A 14,932-nucleotide genomic window follows, 5' to 3' on the forward strand; every position below is an offset into this window, starting at 1 on the left:
TACGCCCAATCCAGTCACTGAAGACCCTCGTTCTGTGAAAGAAAAAACATAATAAACCAACAATATACTTACCCTCCGCAGATCTGTAACGTCCAACGATGTAAATCCTTCTGAAGGGGTTAAAACAGTTTGCAGCAAGGAGCTTTGCTAATGCAATGCTACTCCTCGCTGCAAAACCCCGGAGAATGAGTCTAAATATAGATCAATGAGCTATATTTAGCTTCATTTGCGGTGAGGCGCCCTCTGCTGGCTGTTCATACATCGTGGGAACTTACCTAGAAAGCTCCCAGGCTTTCTAGGTAATTTCCCACGATCAATGAGCTATATTTAGCTTCATTTGCGGTGAGGCGCCCTCTGCTGGCTGTTCATACATCGTGGGAACTTACCTAGAAAGCTCCCAGGCTTTCTAGGTAATTTCCCACGATCTATGAACAGCCAGCAGAGGGCGCCTCACCGCAAATGAAGCTAAATATAGCTCATTGATCTATATTTAGACTCATTCTCCGGGGTTTTGCAGCGAGGAGTAGCATTGCATTAGCAAAGCTCCTTGCTGCAAACTGTTTTAACCCCTTCAGAAGGATTTACATCGGTGGACGTTACAGATCTGTGGAGGGTAAGTATATTGTTGGTTTATTATGTTTTTTCTTTCACAGAACGAGGGTCTTCAGTGACTGGATTGGGCGTAGAATAAAATACTCCAACAACCATTGTTTTTATTTCATTAAAATAATTTTAAATATTGTGTTTGTCTTTTATTTAACCCTTTACTACAATTGGATTAATAATGGATAGGTGTCAAAATTGACGCCTCTCCATTATTAATTAGGCTTAATGTCACCTTACAATAGCAAGGTGGCATTAACCCTTCATTACCCCATATCCCACCGCTACACGGGAATGGGAAGAGAGTGGCCAAGTGCCAGAATAGGCGCATCTTCCAGATGTGCCTGTTCTGGGGTGGCTGGGGGCAGATATTTTTAGCCAGGGGGGGGCCAATAACCATGGACCCTCTCCAGGCTATTAATATCTGCCCTCAGTCACTGGCTTTACTACTCTGGCGGAGAAAATTGCGCGGGAGCCCACGCCAATTTTTTCCGCCATTTAACCCTTTATTTTAAGAGCTAGAACGGCCAAATTTTGCAGATACACTCTACTGACATTAGTAGTGTGGAATCTGCAAAAAAAATGGAGAGAAGACATGGTTTACTGTATGTAAACCATGTCTCAAATCATGTCGGGTTTTAGGAAGGAGAAAGAAAAAGCCGGTAATTGAATTACCGGCTTTCAAGCTGTATAGCGCTGGAAAAAATATTAATATATATACATATATGTGTCTCACTGACATATATATATATATATATACCTATTCTATGTGTACACATTTATTCTACCTATTCTACTGTAAGCTGTCAGTGTGATATTTCTGTACACCGCACTGAATTGCCGGCTTTTCTCTCTAACAGCGCTGCGTATTTCTCGCAAGTCACACTGCTTGTCCGTGTGTAATCTGTATTTTTCACGCTTCCATAGACTTTCATTGGCGTATTTCTTGCGCAGTACGGTGACAAACGCAGCATGCTGCGATTTTGTACGGCCGTAGAAAGCCGTATAATACTGATCAGTAAAATACGGCAGATAGGAGCAGAGGCATAGAGAATAATTGTGCCGTATTTTTTGCGAGTTTTACGGACGTAGTTTCTGCGCTCTTACGTCCGTAAAACTCGCAAGTGTGAAGCCGGCCTTAACCTGATCGCTAAATGGCATAGCGAGAAAAAACTTTTAAACCCCAGAATTACTTTTTTTGGTTGCCGCAACATTACATTAAAATGCAATAACGGCCGATCAAAAGAACGTATCTGCACCAAAATGGTATAAATAAAAACGTCAGCTCGGCACGCAAAATATAAGCCCCACCCGACCCCAGATCAAGAAAAATGGAGACGCTACGGGTATCGGAAAATGGCACAAATTTTTTATTTTTTTTTAGCAAGGTTTGAAAGGTTTAGCAAGGTTTGCAAGATTGCCTTGTGCAGGCATGTACTACGGAGGACAGAGAATGAACTTCAATCCAATATTGCAGCCAGCATGCAGCCAGCGGGTAAGGAAAGGGTGAATCAAACACCCGAAAACCCCACCCCTATGGCTGAAAATTGTTCCCTCCAAATTCAGGTTCACAGAGTCCCTTTAAACATGCTGCATTTATGTTCAGTATCCCCAGTTACCATGACATGGTCTCAGTGTACATAATTAAGCTCCTCCTTTAATTTGTTGAAATCAGCTTTTCTAAAGTTACAGGTTTTTGCATTTCACCTGTTGAATGTTTGATTGAAAGTTACATTGAAACTTACTATATTATGGTCACTGCGTCATAAATGGTTCCTGACCTGTGGATCTGAAATTGTATCTGGTTTATTTGACAGAACCAGATCCAGCAGATTATCTCCCCTGGTTGGTTCATCTTCCAACTGAGAGAAGTATTTGTCCTGAACTGTGGATAAAAAATTGCAGCTTTTAGCACAACGAGAAGATTCTACAAGTGCTTCTCACAAAATTAGTATATCATCAAAAAGTTAATTTATTTCAGTTCTTCAATACAAAAAGTGAAACTCATATATAGAGTCATTACAAACAGAGTGATCTATTTCAAGTGCCTATTTCTGTTAATGTTGGTGATTATGGCTTACAGCTAATGAAAACCTAAAAGTCATTATCTCAGTAAATTAGAATACTTTATAACACCAGCTTGAAAAACGATTTTAAAATACGAAATCTTGGCCTACTGAAATGTATATTCAGTAAATGCACTCAATACTTGGTTGGGACTCCTTTCGCATTAATTATTGCATTAATGTGGTGTGGCATGGAGGCAATCAGCCTGTGACACTGCTGAGGTGTTATGGAAGCCCAGGTTGCTTTGATAGCAGCCTTCAGCTCATCTGCATTGTTGGGTCTGGTGTCTCTCATCTTCCTCTTGACAATAACCCTACTGTGATCTCCACTTAGCACTCTGTAGAGTATAATGAGCCCAACATAGTCCTCCATACAGTATTATGGGCCACACATAATCCTCCATACAGTATAATTGGCTGCATATAGTCCTCCATACAGTATAATAGCTCCACATAATCCTCCATACAGAAGAATAGGCCCCACTGTTATGACCTGGTGGTCAGGACAATAATGGACCTGGTGGTTAAGAGCACACGGAATGACCTGATAGTTACTGATAATAAAGGACGAGCTCTGGGACATGGGAACTCTGCTGACCACAATCCCTAATCCTATCAAACACACTAGAAATAGCCGTGGATTGCGCCTAACGCTCCCTATGCAACTCGGCACAGCCTAAGAAACTAGCTAGCCCTGAAGATAGAAAAATAAAGCCTACCTTGCCTCAGAGAAATTCCCCAAAGGAAAACGCAGCCCCCCACATATAATGACTGTGAGTAAAGATGAAAATACAAACACAGAGATTAAATAGATTTAGCAAAGTGAGGCCCGACTTACTGAACAGACCGAGGATAGGAAAGGTTACTTTGCGGTCAGCACAAAAACCTACAAAAAGACCACGCAGAGGGGGCAAAAAGACCTTCCGCACCGACTCATGGTGCGGAGGCGCTCCCTCTGCGTCCCAGAGCCTCCAGCAAGCAAGACAACAAATTAAATAGCAAGCTGGACAGAAAAACAGCAAACCAAAGAAACACAAGCTGGAACTTAGCTTCTGATGCGAAGACAGGTCACAAGAACGATCCAGGAGTGAACTAGACCAATACTGGAACATTGACTGGTGGCCTGGAGCAAAAAACTAAGTGGAGTTAAATAGAGCAGCCAGTTAACGAATTAACCTTGTCACCTGTGAAAGGAAACTCAAAAACACCCACAGCCACCAGAGAAAGTCAATTGACAGAACCAGCCGAAGTACGATTCATGACCACAGGAGCGAGCCCGACAACAGAATTCACAACAGTACCCCCCCTTGAGGAGGGGTCACCGAACCCTCACCAGAGCCCCCAGGCTGACCAGGACGAGCCAAATGAAAGGCACGAACCAGATCCGCAGCATGAACATCCGAGGCAAAAACCCAGGAATTATCTTCCTGACCATAACCCTTCCACTTGACCAGGTACTGGAGTTTCCGTCTCGAAATACGAGAATCCAAAATCTTCTCCACCACATACTCCAACTCCGCCTCGACCAACACCGGGGCAGGAGGATCAACGGATGGAACCACAGGCGCCACGTATCTCCGCACCAACGACCTATGGAACACATTATGGATGGCAAACGAAGCAGGAAGGGCCAAACGAAATGACACAGGATTGATAACCTCAGAAATCTTATACGGACCAATGAAACGAGGCTTAAACTTAGGAGAGGAAACCTTCATAGGAACATAACGAGACGACAACCAAACCAAATCCCCAACACGAAGTCGGGGACCCACACAACGCCGGCGGTTAGCGAAACGTTGAGCCTTCTCCTGGGACAATGTCAAATTGTCCACCACATGAGTCCAAATCTGCTGCAACCTATCCACCACAGTATCTACACCAGGACAGTCCGAAGACTCAACCTGCCCTGAAGAGGGCGGATGGAAACCAGAATTGCAGAAAAACGGCGAAACCAAAGTAGCCGAGCTGGCCCGATTATTAAGGGCGAACTCAGCCAACGGCAAAAAGGACACCCAATCATCCTGATCAGCAGAAACAAAGCATCTCAGATATGTTTCCAAAGTCTGATTAGTTCGTTCGGTTTGGCCATTTGTCTGAGGATGGAAAGCCGAGGAAAAAGACAAATCAATGCCCATCCTAGCACAAAAAGATCGCCAAAACCTCGAAACAAACTGGGAACCTCTGTCAGAAACGATGTTCTCCGGGATACCATGTAAACGAACCACATGCTGGAAAAATAATGGCACCAAATCAGAGGAGGAAGGCAATTTAGACAAAGGTACCAAATGGACCATCTTAGAAAAGCGATCACAAACCACCCAAATGACCGACATCTTTTGAGAGACGGGGAGATCCGAAATAAAATCCATAGAAATATGCGTCCAGGGCCTCTTTGGGACCGGCAAGGGCAAAAGCAACCCACTGGCACGAGAACAGCAGGGCTTAGCCCGAGCACAAGTCCCACAGGACTGCACAAAAGAATCCACATCCCGTGACAAAGACGGCCACCAAAAGGATCTAGCCACCAAATCTCTGGTACCAAAGATTCCAGGATGCCCAGCCAACACTGAACAATGAATCTCAGAGATAACTCTACTAGTCCATCTATCAGGGACAAACAGTTTCTCTGCTGGGCAACGGTCAGGTCTATCAGCCTGAAATTTTTGCAGCACCCGCCGCAAATCAGGGGAGATGGCAGACAAAATTACCCCCTCTTTGAGAATACCCGCCGGCTCAGGAACACCCGGAGAGTCAGGCACAAAACTCCTTGAAAGGGCATCAGCCTTCACATTCTTAGAGCCCGGAAGGTACGAAACCACAAAATCAAAACGGGAGAAAAATAACGACCATCGAGCCTGTCTCGGATTCAACCGTTTGGCAGACTCAAGATAAGTCAAATTCTTGTGATCTGTCAAGACCACCACGCGATGCTTGGCTCCTTCAAGCCAATGACGCAACTCCTCAAATGCCCACTTCATGGCCAACAACTCTCGATTACCAACATCATAATTGCGCTCAGCAGGCGAAAACTTTCTAGAAAAGAAAGCACATGGCTTCATCACCGAGCCATCAGAACTTCTCTGCGACAAAACAGCCCCAGCTCCAATCTCAGAATCATCAACCTCAACCTGAAACGGGAGCGAAACATCTGGCTGGCACAACACAGGGGCAGAAGAAACACAATGCTTCAACTCCTGAAAAGCCTCTACAGCTGCAGAAGACCAATAGACCACATCAGCACCCTTCTTGGTCAAATCAGTCAACGGTTTAGCAACACTAGAAAAATTAGCGATGAAGCGCCGATAAAAATTAGCAAAGCCCAGGAACTTTTGCAGGCTCTTCACAGATGTCGGCTGAGTCCAATCGTAAATGGCTTGGACTTTAACAGGGTCCATCTCGGTAGTAGAAGGGGAAAAAATGAACCCCAAAAATGAAACCTTCTGAACTCCAAAGAGACACTTTGACCCCTTCACAAACAAGGAATTCGCACGAAGGACCTGGAACACCATTCTGACCTGCTTCACATGAGACTCCCAATCATCCGAAAAGACCAAAATATCATCCAAATACACAATCAGGAATTTATCCAGGTACTCTTGGAAGATGTCATGCATAAAGGACTGAAATACTGATGGAGCATTGGAAAGCCCAAATGGCATAACCAGGTACTCAAAATGGCCCTCGGGCGTATTAAATGCTGTTTTCCATTCATCGCCTTGTTTAATACGCACAAGATTATACGCCCCTCGAAGATCTATCTTGGTGAACCAACTAGCCCCTTTAATACGAGCAAACAAATCAGACAGCAACGGCAAAGGATACTGAAATTTGACTGTAATTTTATTGAGAAGGCGGTAATCAATACAAGGTCTCAAAGAACCATCCTTGGCCACAAAAAAGAACCCTGCTCCTAACGGTGTTGACGACGGGCGAATATGGCCTTTCTCCAAGGATTCCTTTATATAACTCCGCATAGCGGCATGTTCTGGCACAGATAAATTAAACAATCGGCCCTTAGGAAACTTACTACCAGGAATCAAATTAATTGCACAATCGCAATCCCTATGAGGAGGTAGGGCACTGGCTTTGGGCTCATCAAAAACATCCCGATAATCCGACAAAAACTCTGGAACTTCAGAAGGAGTGGAAGACGAAATAGACAAAAATGGAACATCACCATGTACCCCCTGGCAACCCCAGCTGGACACAGACATAGATTTCCAGTCCAATACTGGATTATGAACCTGTAGCCATGGCAACCCCAAAACGACCACATCATGCAGATTATGCAACACCAGAAAGCGGATATCCTCCTGATGTGCAGGAGCCATGCACATGGTCAATTGGGTCCAGTACTGAGGCTTATTCTTGGCCAAAGGCCTAGCATCAATTCCTCTCAATGGAATAGGATACTGCAAGGGCTCCAAGAAAAAAACACAGCGCCTAGCATACTCCAAGTCCATCAAATTCAGAGCAGCGCCTGAATCCACAAATGCCATAACAGAATAGGATGACAAAGAACAAATCAGAGTAACGGACAATAGAAATGTAGACTGTACCGTACCAATGGTGTCAGACCTAGCGAACCGCTTAGTGCGCTTAGGACAATCGGAGATAGCATGAGTGGAATCACCACAGTAAAAACATAGCCCATTCCGACGTCTGTGTTCTTGCCGTTCAGCTCTGGTCAAAGTCCTATCACATTGCATAGGCTCAGGCCCATGCTCAGATAGTACCGCCAAATGGTGCACAGCTTTACGCTCACGCAAGCGTCGATCGATCTGAATGGCCAAAGACATAGACTCATTCAGACCAGCAGGCATGGGAAATCCCACCATGACATCCTTAAGGGCTTCAGAGAGACCCTTTCTGAAGATTGCTGCCAGGGCACATTCATTCCACTGAGTGAGCACAGACCACTTTCTAAACTTCTGACAATATATCTCCGCTTCATCCTGACCCTGACACAGAGCCAGCAAGATTTTCTCTGCCTGATCCACTGAATTAGGTTCGTCATATAGCAATCCAAGCGCCAGGAAAAACGCATCAACATCACACAATGCCGGATCTCCTGGCGCAAGGGAAAATGCCCAGTCTTGAGGGTCACCGCGTAACAAAGAAATAATGATCTTAACTTGTTGAACAGGGTCACCTGAGGAGCGAGGTTTCAAGGCAAGAAACAATTTACAATTATTTTTGAAATTCAAGAACTTAGATCTATCACCAAAAAACAAATCAGGAATTGGAATCCTAGGCTCTGACATCGTATTCTGAACCACAAAATCTTGAATTTTTTGTACACTTATAGTGAGATTATTCATCAAAGAGGACAGACCCTGAATGTCCATGTCTACACCTGTGTTCTGAACCACCCAGATGTAAAGGGGAAAAGAGAGACAGAACACACTGCAAAGAAAAAAAAAATGGTCTCAGAACTTCTCTTATCCCTCTATTGAGATGCATTAGTACTTTGGGCCACCTGTACTGTTATGACCTGGTGGTCAGGACAATAATGGACCTGGTGGTTAAGAGCACACGGAATGACCTGATAGTTACTGATAATAAAGGACGAGCTCTGGGACGTGGGAACTCTGCTGACCGCAATCCCTAATCCTATCAAACACACTAGAAATAGCCGTGGATTGCGCCTAACGCTCCCTATGCAACTCGGCACAGCCTAAGAAACTAGCTAGCCCTGAAGATAGAAAAATAAAGCCTACCTTGCCTCAGAGAAATTCCCCAAAGGAAAAGGCAGCCCCCCACATATAATGACTGTGAGTAAAGATGAAAATACAAACACAGAGATGAAAGAGATTTAGCAAAGTGAGGCCCGACTTACTGAACAGACCGAGGATAGGAAAGGTTACTTTGCGGTCAGCACAAAAACCTACAAAAAGACCACGCAGAGGGGGCAAAAAGACCCTCCGCACCGACTCACGGTGTGGAGGCGCTCCCTCTGCGTCCCAGAGCCTCCAGCAAGCAAGACAACAAATTAAATAGCAAGCTGGACAGAAAAACAGCAAACCAAAGAAACACAAGCTGGAACTTAGCTTCTTATGGGAAGACAGGTCACAAGAACGATCCAGGAGTGAACTAGACCAATACTGGAACATTGACTGGTGGCCTGGAGCAAAGATCTAAGTGGAGTTAAATAGAGCAGCCAGTTAACGAATTAACCTCGTCACCTGTGAAAGGAAACTCAGAAACACCCACAGCCACCAGAGAAAGTCAATGGACAGAACCAGCCGAAGTACCATTCATGACCACAGGAGGGAGCCCGACAACAGAATTCACAACACCCCACATGGTCCTCTATACAGAATAATGTGCCCCACAAAATAATTCATACAGTATAATAGGGGGTGATGCTGGCATCATGGGCCAAATGTAATCATCTGTGGGCCAGAGTTTGACATCTGTGGTCTATAGGCTATGTTATGGTTAGATGTCTGTCTTTGTAGCATGTCAATTTGGAAATACAAGGATTTGTCTACATTTCCCAGTGATGTTTTCTTTGGCAGCTGTAGAGAAGTATGTGAGTGATTTTCAGCAATATTCGATATAACAAAGCAATATTTTACTTGTGCACATAGTTTAATACAAAAAGTAGAGTGTTGAAGCATGACAGCTCTAATTTACCATCTGATGAGTTTGTTTAATGTTCTCTCTTTTCTCTATCACAGGATATGCCGTCACCGCAGGTCACTTTTCACAAACCACCACCATGGACATAGTTGGTGGAGCTCCCCGAGATAGTGGCATCGGAAAGGTGAGGCTTCCGTCATTATGTACCGTGCATGTGATAGAACTGCCTGTCTCACTTCCACAAACGCCATGAACTCTAGTTTCCTTTATAACTGCTGAGTTATTAATAGCACATTGTTTCATAGGTGAAACTGGACCTCTGCAAAGGAGAAAAACATCGTTAACTAAATCTACTAATTTTCCTTTTAGTTATAGGAACATTTTATTGTACTAATTAAAAAAAATAATTATACAAAACCATGTATGGTTTTATCATGTTTATGAATTATATAGTAGTACAATCACTGTTGTAGGATAGTAGTCAATATACTGAACTTTGCAAGTATTAGTCTATGGTTACACAAGCAATTATTCTCTCTTCTGAGAGAATCTGATCAATTATGCTAATGACTCACAGTTCAGACTCTGTCAAAGTTTAATTTGTGTCATCTTACAGTGATACGATTCTCTCAAATGGGAAAAATTGGATCACAGGTGCAGAGAAACAGGAGAACTTACCGTATATACTCGAGTACAAGCCAAGTTTTTCAGCACCCTTTTTTGTGCTGAAAAAGCTCCCTTTGGCTTATACTCGAGTGAGGTCCAAGAGCATCGGGTCACGGGAGGCAGGAGCCGGCTGCTGCAGCTAAAGCCTGTGCCTGCTGCTAGAGAGAAATGAATATTCACTGTGCTCGCACTGTATATTAATTTCTGTGTAATAGCAGGCACAGTAGTCACAGCCGCCGGCTTCCAGCAGCTGCCAGGCAATTACATGTGCCCGCTACTTAAGGGAATGAATATTCACTGCGAGCACAGTGAATACTCATTTCTCTTTAGCAGCGAGCACACATGATTGCCCTACAGCCGCAGTTGCTGGCATTGCAACAAGACGCTGAGAGGGACGGTAAGAAGGGAGGTTTATTTTTTTTTATATTTTTCTGATGGGGGCCATACTTACCAGGATAGGGATGAGGAGCCATACATACCAAGAGTGGAAGCACCACCAGCCACCTCCTCTACATGGATGACATCAAGCTGTATGCGGAAAACGAACGAGACATCAATTCACTGATCCACATGACAAGGATCTACAGCGAAGACATCAGGATGTCCTTCGGACTGGAGTGCGGCTGGTTGGTAATAAAGAGAGGCAAGGTAGTCAATACTGATGGAGTGGAATTACCAGCAGGGCACATAGCAGATGTACAGACATGCTACAAGTACTGTACCTCGCCATCCCACAGGGATATGGTAACAATGACGAGGAGGCAAGGAAAGCGGCAACATCCAAATACCATCAAAGGGTAAGAGAGGTCCTGAAGAGCCAGCTCAATGGGAAGAATAAAATCTGCGCCATCAATACGTATGCCCTGCCAGTTATCAGATACCCTGCTGGCATAGTGTGCTGGCCAAAAGAAGAGATGGAAGCTGCAGATATGAAGACACAAAAGCTCCTCACAATGCATGGAGGTCTCTACCCTAAGTCTAACACCCAAAGATTGTATACCAACAGAAAGGAGGGTGGTCGAGGCTTGATAAGCATCCAAGACACCATCACGGATGAAGTAAGAAGTATGCAGGAATACATCGGAAAAATGGCACCAAAAGATGAGATGCTGAGAGAAAGCCTAAGGCTTTCAACAACAGATCTGGAAGGAAGAACAGGAACATGAAGCGCCATGGCAAGACAAGCCATTGCATGGGATGTACCATTGACAGATAATGGAGGTGGCTGACATGGAGTAATCCTGCCAATGGCTGGAGAAAGCTGGACTCTGAGACAGCACAGAGGCACTAGCCATAGTGGCACAAGAGCAAGCACTAAGTACTATATCCAAAGAAGCAGGAATCTACCACACAAGACAAGGTGCAGACTATGCAAAGAAACCTCAGAAACAGTCCAACACATAGTGGCAGGATGCAAAATGCAAGCAGGAGCAGCGTATACGAAAAGCAACAACCAAGTAGCGGGAATTGTATACATCTGCACAGCATATGGGCTAAGTCCCCCTAAGTCCAAGTGGGACACCCCAGAAAAAGTAGTGGAGAATGGAAGGGCTAAAATCCTGTGGGACTTCAAGATCCAGATAGATAAGCAGGTGTTGGCTAACCAACCAGACATTGTGATAGTAGACAAGGATCAGAAGACAGCAATGATGTGGCAGTGCCAAGTGACAGCAATATCAGAAAGAAGGAATATGAGAAGCTGGAGAAATACCAGGGCCTCAAAGGAGAACTGGAGAAGATGTGGAAGGTGAAGGCAACCGTGATTCCTGTGGTGATAGGAGCACTTGGAGCAGTGTCCCCTGTTATGATCTGGTGATTGGGGAGCGACATGCGTCTAGCTCTGAGCATGTGGCAACTATACTGACCGCAGTCCCTAAGCTCAACACAACACTAGAAGCAGCCGTGGAATGCTCCTAACTCAGCCTAGGCATCTCGTCACAGCCTAAGAGCTAACTACCCCTAAAGATAGAAGCAGGAAAACTATCTTGCCTTATAGAAAATCCCCAAAGGATAGATTAGCCCCCCACAAATAATGACTGTGAGAGGAGAAGGAAATGACATACGTAGTATGAAACAAGATTTAGCACAGGAGGCCACTTCTAGCTAAATAGAAATAGTACAGAACAGAACGCTGTGCGGTCAGTAAAAAAAAACTAGAAAAAGTCCACCGCAGAGAAATGCAAAAATCTCCACACCTGACTAAAGGTGTGGAGGGCAAACTCTGCTGCCCAGAGCTTCCAGCTTAACTGAATAGATCCATACTGAAAAGCTGGACAAATTAACAAAAACAAAGAAAGTTCTGAACAACAAAGTCCACAACAAGAGAACCGCAAAAGGACAAGCAAGGACTTAGCTTTGATGAACTGGTCAGAGTGTCAGGAAAGTCCTAAGAGCAATGACTCCAGGCAGGAACAATTGACAACTGGCATTGAATGAGGGATAAGGCCAGACTAATATAGCCGAGCCAGAAAGACGATCAGTGAAAACAGCTGCTGAAGCTAAATCCAAGAAGCAGCCATACCACTCAAAACCACAGGAGGGAGCCAAAGAGCAGAACTCACAAAAATGCTACTTACAACCACCGGAGGGAGCCCAAGAGCATTCACAACAGTCCCCTAATTTGGAAGAATGGCTACAACAGATCCCAGGAGCAACATCTGAGCTCTCTGTCCAGAAAGGTGCAATGCTGGAAACAACTGAGATCCTTCGCAGAAACCTGAAACTACCAGGCCTCTGGTAGAGGAATCAAGAATGAGAAAGGACAACAAAAGACCACCCCCATTGGAGGTGAAAAGGATGTTTTTTTAATTAATATTATTTATTTCACTTCCTCTAGTCAACAATTTTCTTTAATATTTTTGTCTTAAGGTTCAGTTTCTCTTTACTAAGAAGGAGACCATATAGGTTTTAATAATTGGTATGAAGCCTTGAATTCCCACTCCCAGAAATGTATATCTCGATTATGTACAGTTGTGCTACAACTGACACAAATTCAGTTTTTTTTTTGCAAAGTTTGCTGACTTTTATAGCTGCAATTTGCATTGACTCTACAGTACTATGACAGGTGATCAGATGAATTGCAAACAATTGCAAAGTATTTACTTGTTTGAAAATTAGCTTAAAGAGAACCGGTCATGTAAAAGAATAACTGTTAACCTGCAGATATGGGATTAATCTGCAGGTTAATAGCATTCTGACACTGCCCTGCACTCATACTGAGGGCCATGTTCCTGGGAATACAACTCCCGGCAGCCTCTAGCTTTCAGCAATAGCAGTGGCACAGATTCAGCTGCAGTTACTGCTCAGCTAATCGTGAGTGGTGGCTGTAACCGTGACCCCAGCTGTCATTCACTCCCGGCTTGATTACCACCACCGCTCACTGTATACTGTTGACTGAAGCTGCACCTCTACGACTGAAAGCCTGAGGCTGCTGGAAGGAATAAAGTTCAGTGGGGCTCGTAGTGTGGGTGCCAGTCAGCTTCAGATCACTATTAACCTGCAAATTAACCCCATAACTGCAGGTTATTAGCGCTTTTTTATATAAGTTTTCCTTTAATCATAAAGATCCCACTTCTGAAGAATTTCAGCCCGCCCTGTCACAAAATGACCTGTTAAAATAATTTCAATGATCTTCTCATTAACTCAGGGAAAGTGTTACAGAGGAAAAGACAGCTGATATCACTTTAATTCTGTTTAAAGTCTAAAAGCAGACTCCTTGCTTTAAAAGGGGGCTGGTGCTTGAAATTATTGTCTTCTTCTGTTAACCATGGTTACTTCCAAAGAAACACGTGCAATCATCATTGCTTTGCATCAATAGGTAATTATATGCAAAGACATTGCTGCTTCTAAGATTGCACCTAAATCAACCATTTATTGGATCATTAAAACATTTGGGTTTTTTCACCTAAAAAAGGTGCCAGTATGGCATTAAATTGAAATGTGTTGTGAAAAAAACCCTTTTCCTCATCATCATTTCTGAAGAATTGATTTACTCCAGCAGCGCAGCCCACCTAATGCTGCTTTCACACATCAGTTTTTTGCTGTCAGGCATAATCCGGTGAATTTTGAAAAAAGGGATCTGGAAAAAGTTGCAGCCAGATCCGTTTTTTCTCATAGACTTGTATTAGCGACGGATTGCGACTGATGACCTCACGTTTCATCTGTTTTTTCCCAGATCTGTCAAAAATTGTTTTTCCAGCGGCCGGAGAACAGAGACCATCTCCTTAAGATGATTCAGCTATGGCATCAGCTTAACACCAGTACAGGGCTGGTTCAGGAGTGGCAGCAGGCAGGTGTCAGTTCATTTGCATGCACTGAGAGAAAAAGACTTTTGGAGGCTGGTCTTTTGTCAAGGAGTTTATACCATCAGTTTGGTGACCTGCCAACTGTAAAGCATACTGAGACCATTTATGCATCTGGTTGCTTTTCATCCAAGAGAGAGGACTCTCACAATTTTGTCCAAGTATACTGCCATGAATAAAGAAGGGTGGCCATTCTTGTGTGTGGTTGCTTTTTTTCCAAGGGAGAGGACTCTCACAATTTTGTCCAAGTACGCTGCCATGAATAAAGAGGGTATCTGAACATCCTCCATGAGCAACTTCTTCCCATGATCCAGAGACAATTTAGTGATGAACAATGCTTTTCCATCATGATGTAACATTATGTCAAACCCAAAATTGAGAACTGCGTGACTCGGAGGATAGGTTGTCACCAGTCAAGGCCTGGCCCAGAAGCTGATATCCAGCATTCTAAAGTGAATATTGCAGCGCACTGCGATACTCACCTTGCTTCCCGGGTCCCTCGCCGTGTCCCTCCATCTCCTGTTCCGGGTCCTCGGCTGGATCCCAGCTGGTGCCTCAGCTGCCGCTCAGAAGGAGTTGGTGTACTTGCGGGAGAATCAGACACGCATAATGTCGTTCATGAAGTCCATGGAATCTCGGATGTCCGCTTTACAGGCCTCTGACCGTGTGAATGGTTCCCAGCTCACCAGTCTCCAACAGGAGCTAGTT

At 44.2% G+C, this 14,932-nt stretch overlaps 1 protein-coding gene across 1 annotated transcript in view; it reads left to right on the top strand.

The window, feature by feature from the left end:
* Window positions 1-14,932, top strand: part of ITGA9 (integrin subunit alpha 9) — a 720,867-nt gene that overhangs the window by 182,463 nt on the left and 523,472 nt on the right. Inside the window, exon 7 of the mRNA XM_069730329.1 lies at window positions 9,356-9,441. Coding sequence (XP_069586430.1) covers window positions 9,356-9,441 — 86 coding nt within the window. The remainder of the gene's footprint in view (window positions 1-9,355; window positions 9,442-14,932) is intronic.

The sequence above is a fragment of the Ranitomeya imitator genome, chromosome 6 (assembly GCF_032444005.1).
Source record: "Ranitomeya imitator isolate aRanImi1 chromosome 6, aRanImi1.pri, whole genome shotgun sequence".
NCBI classification, from domain to species: domain Eukaryota; kingdom Metazoa; phylum Chordata; class Amphibia; order Anura; family Dendrobatidae; genus Ranitomeya; species Ranitomeya imitator.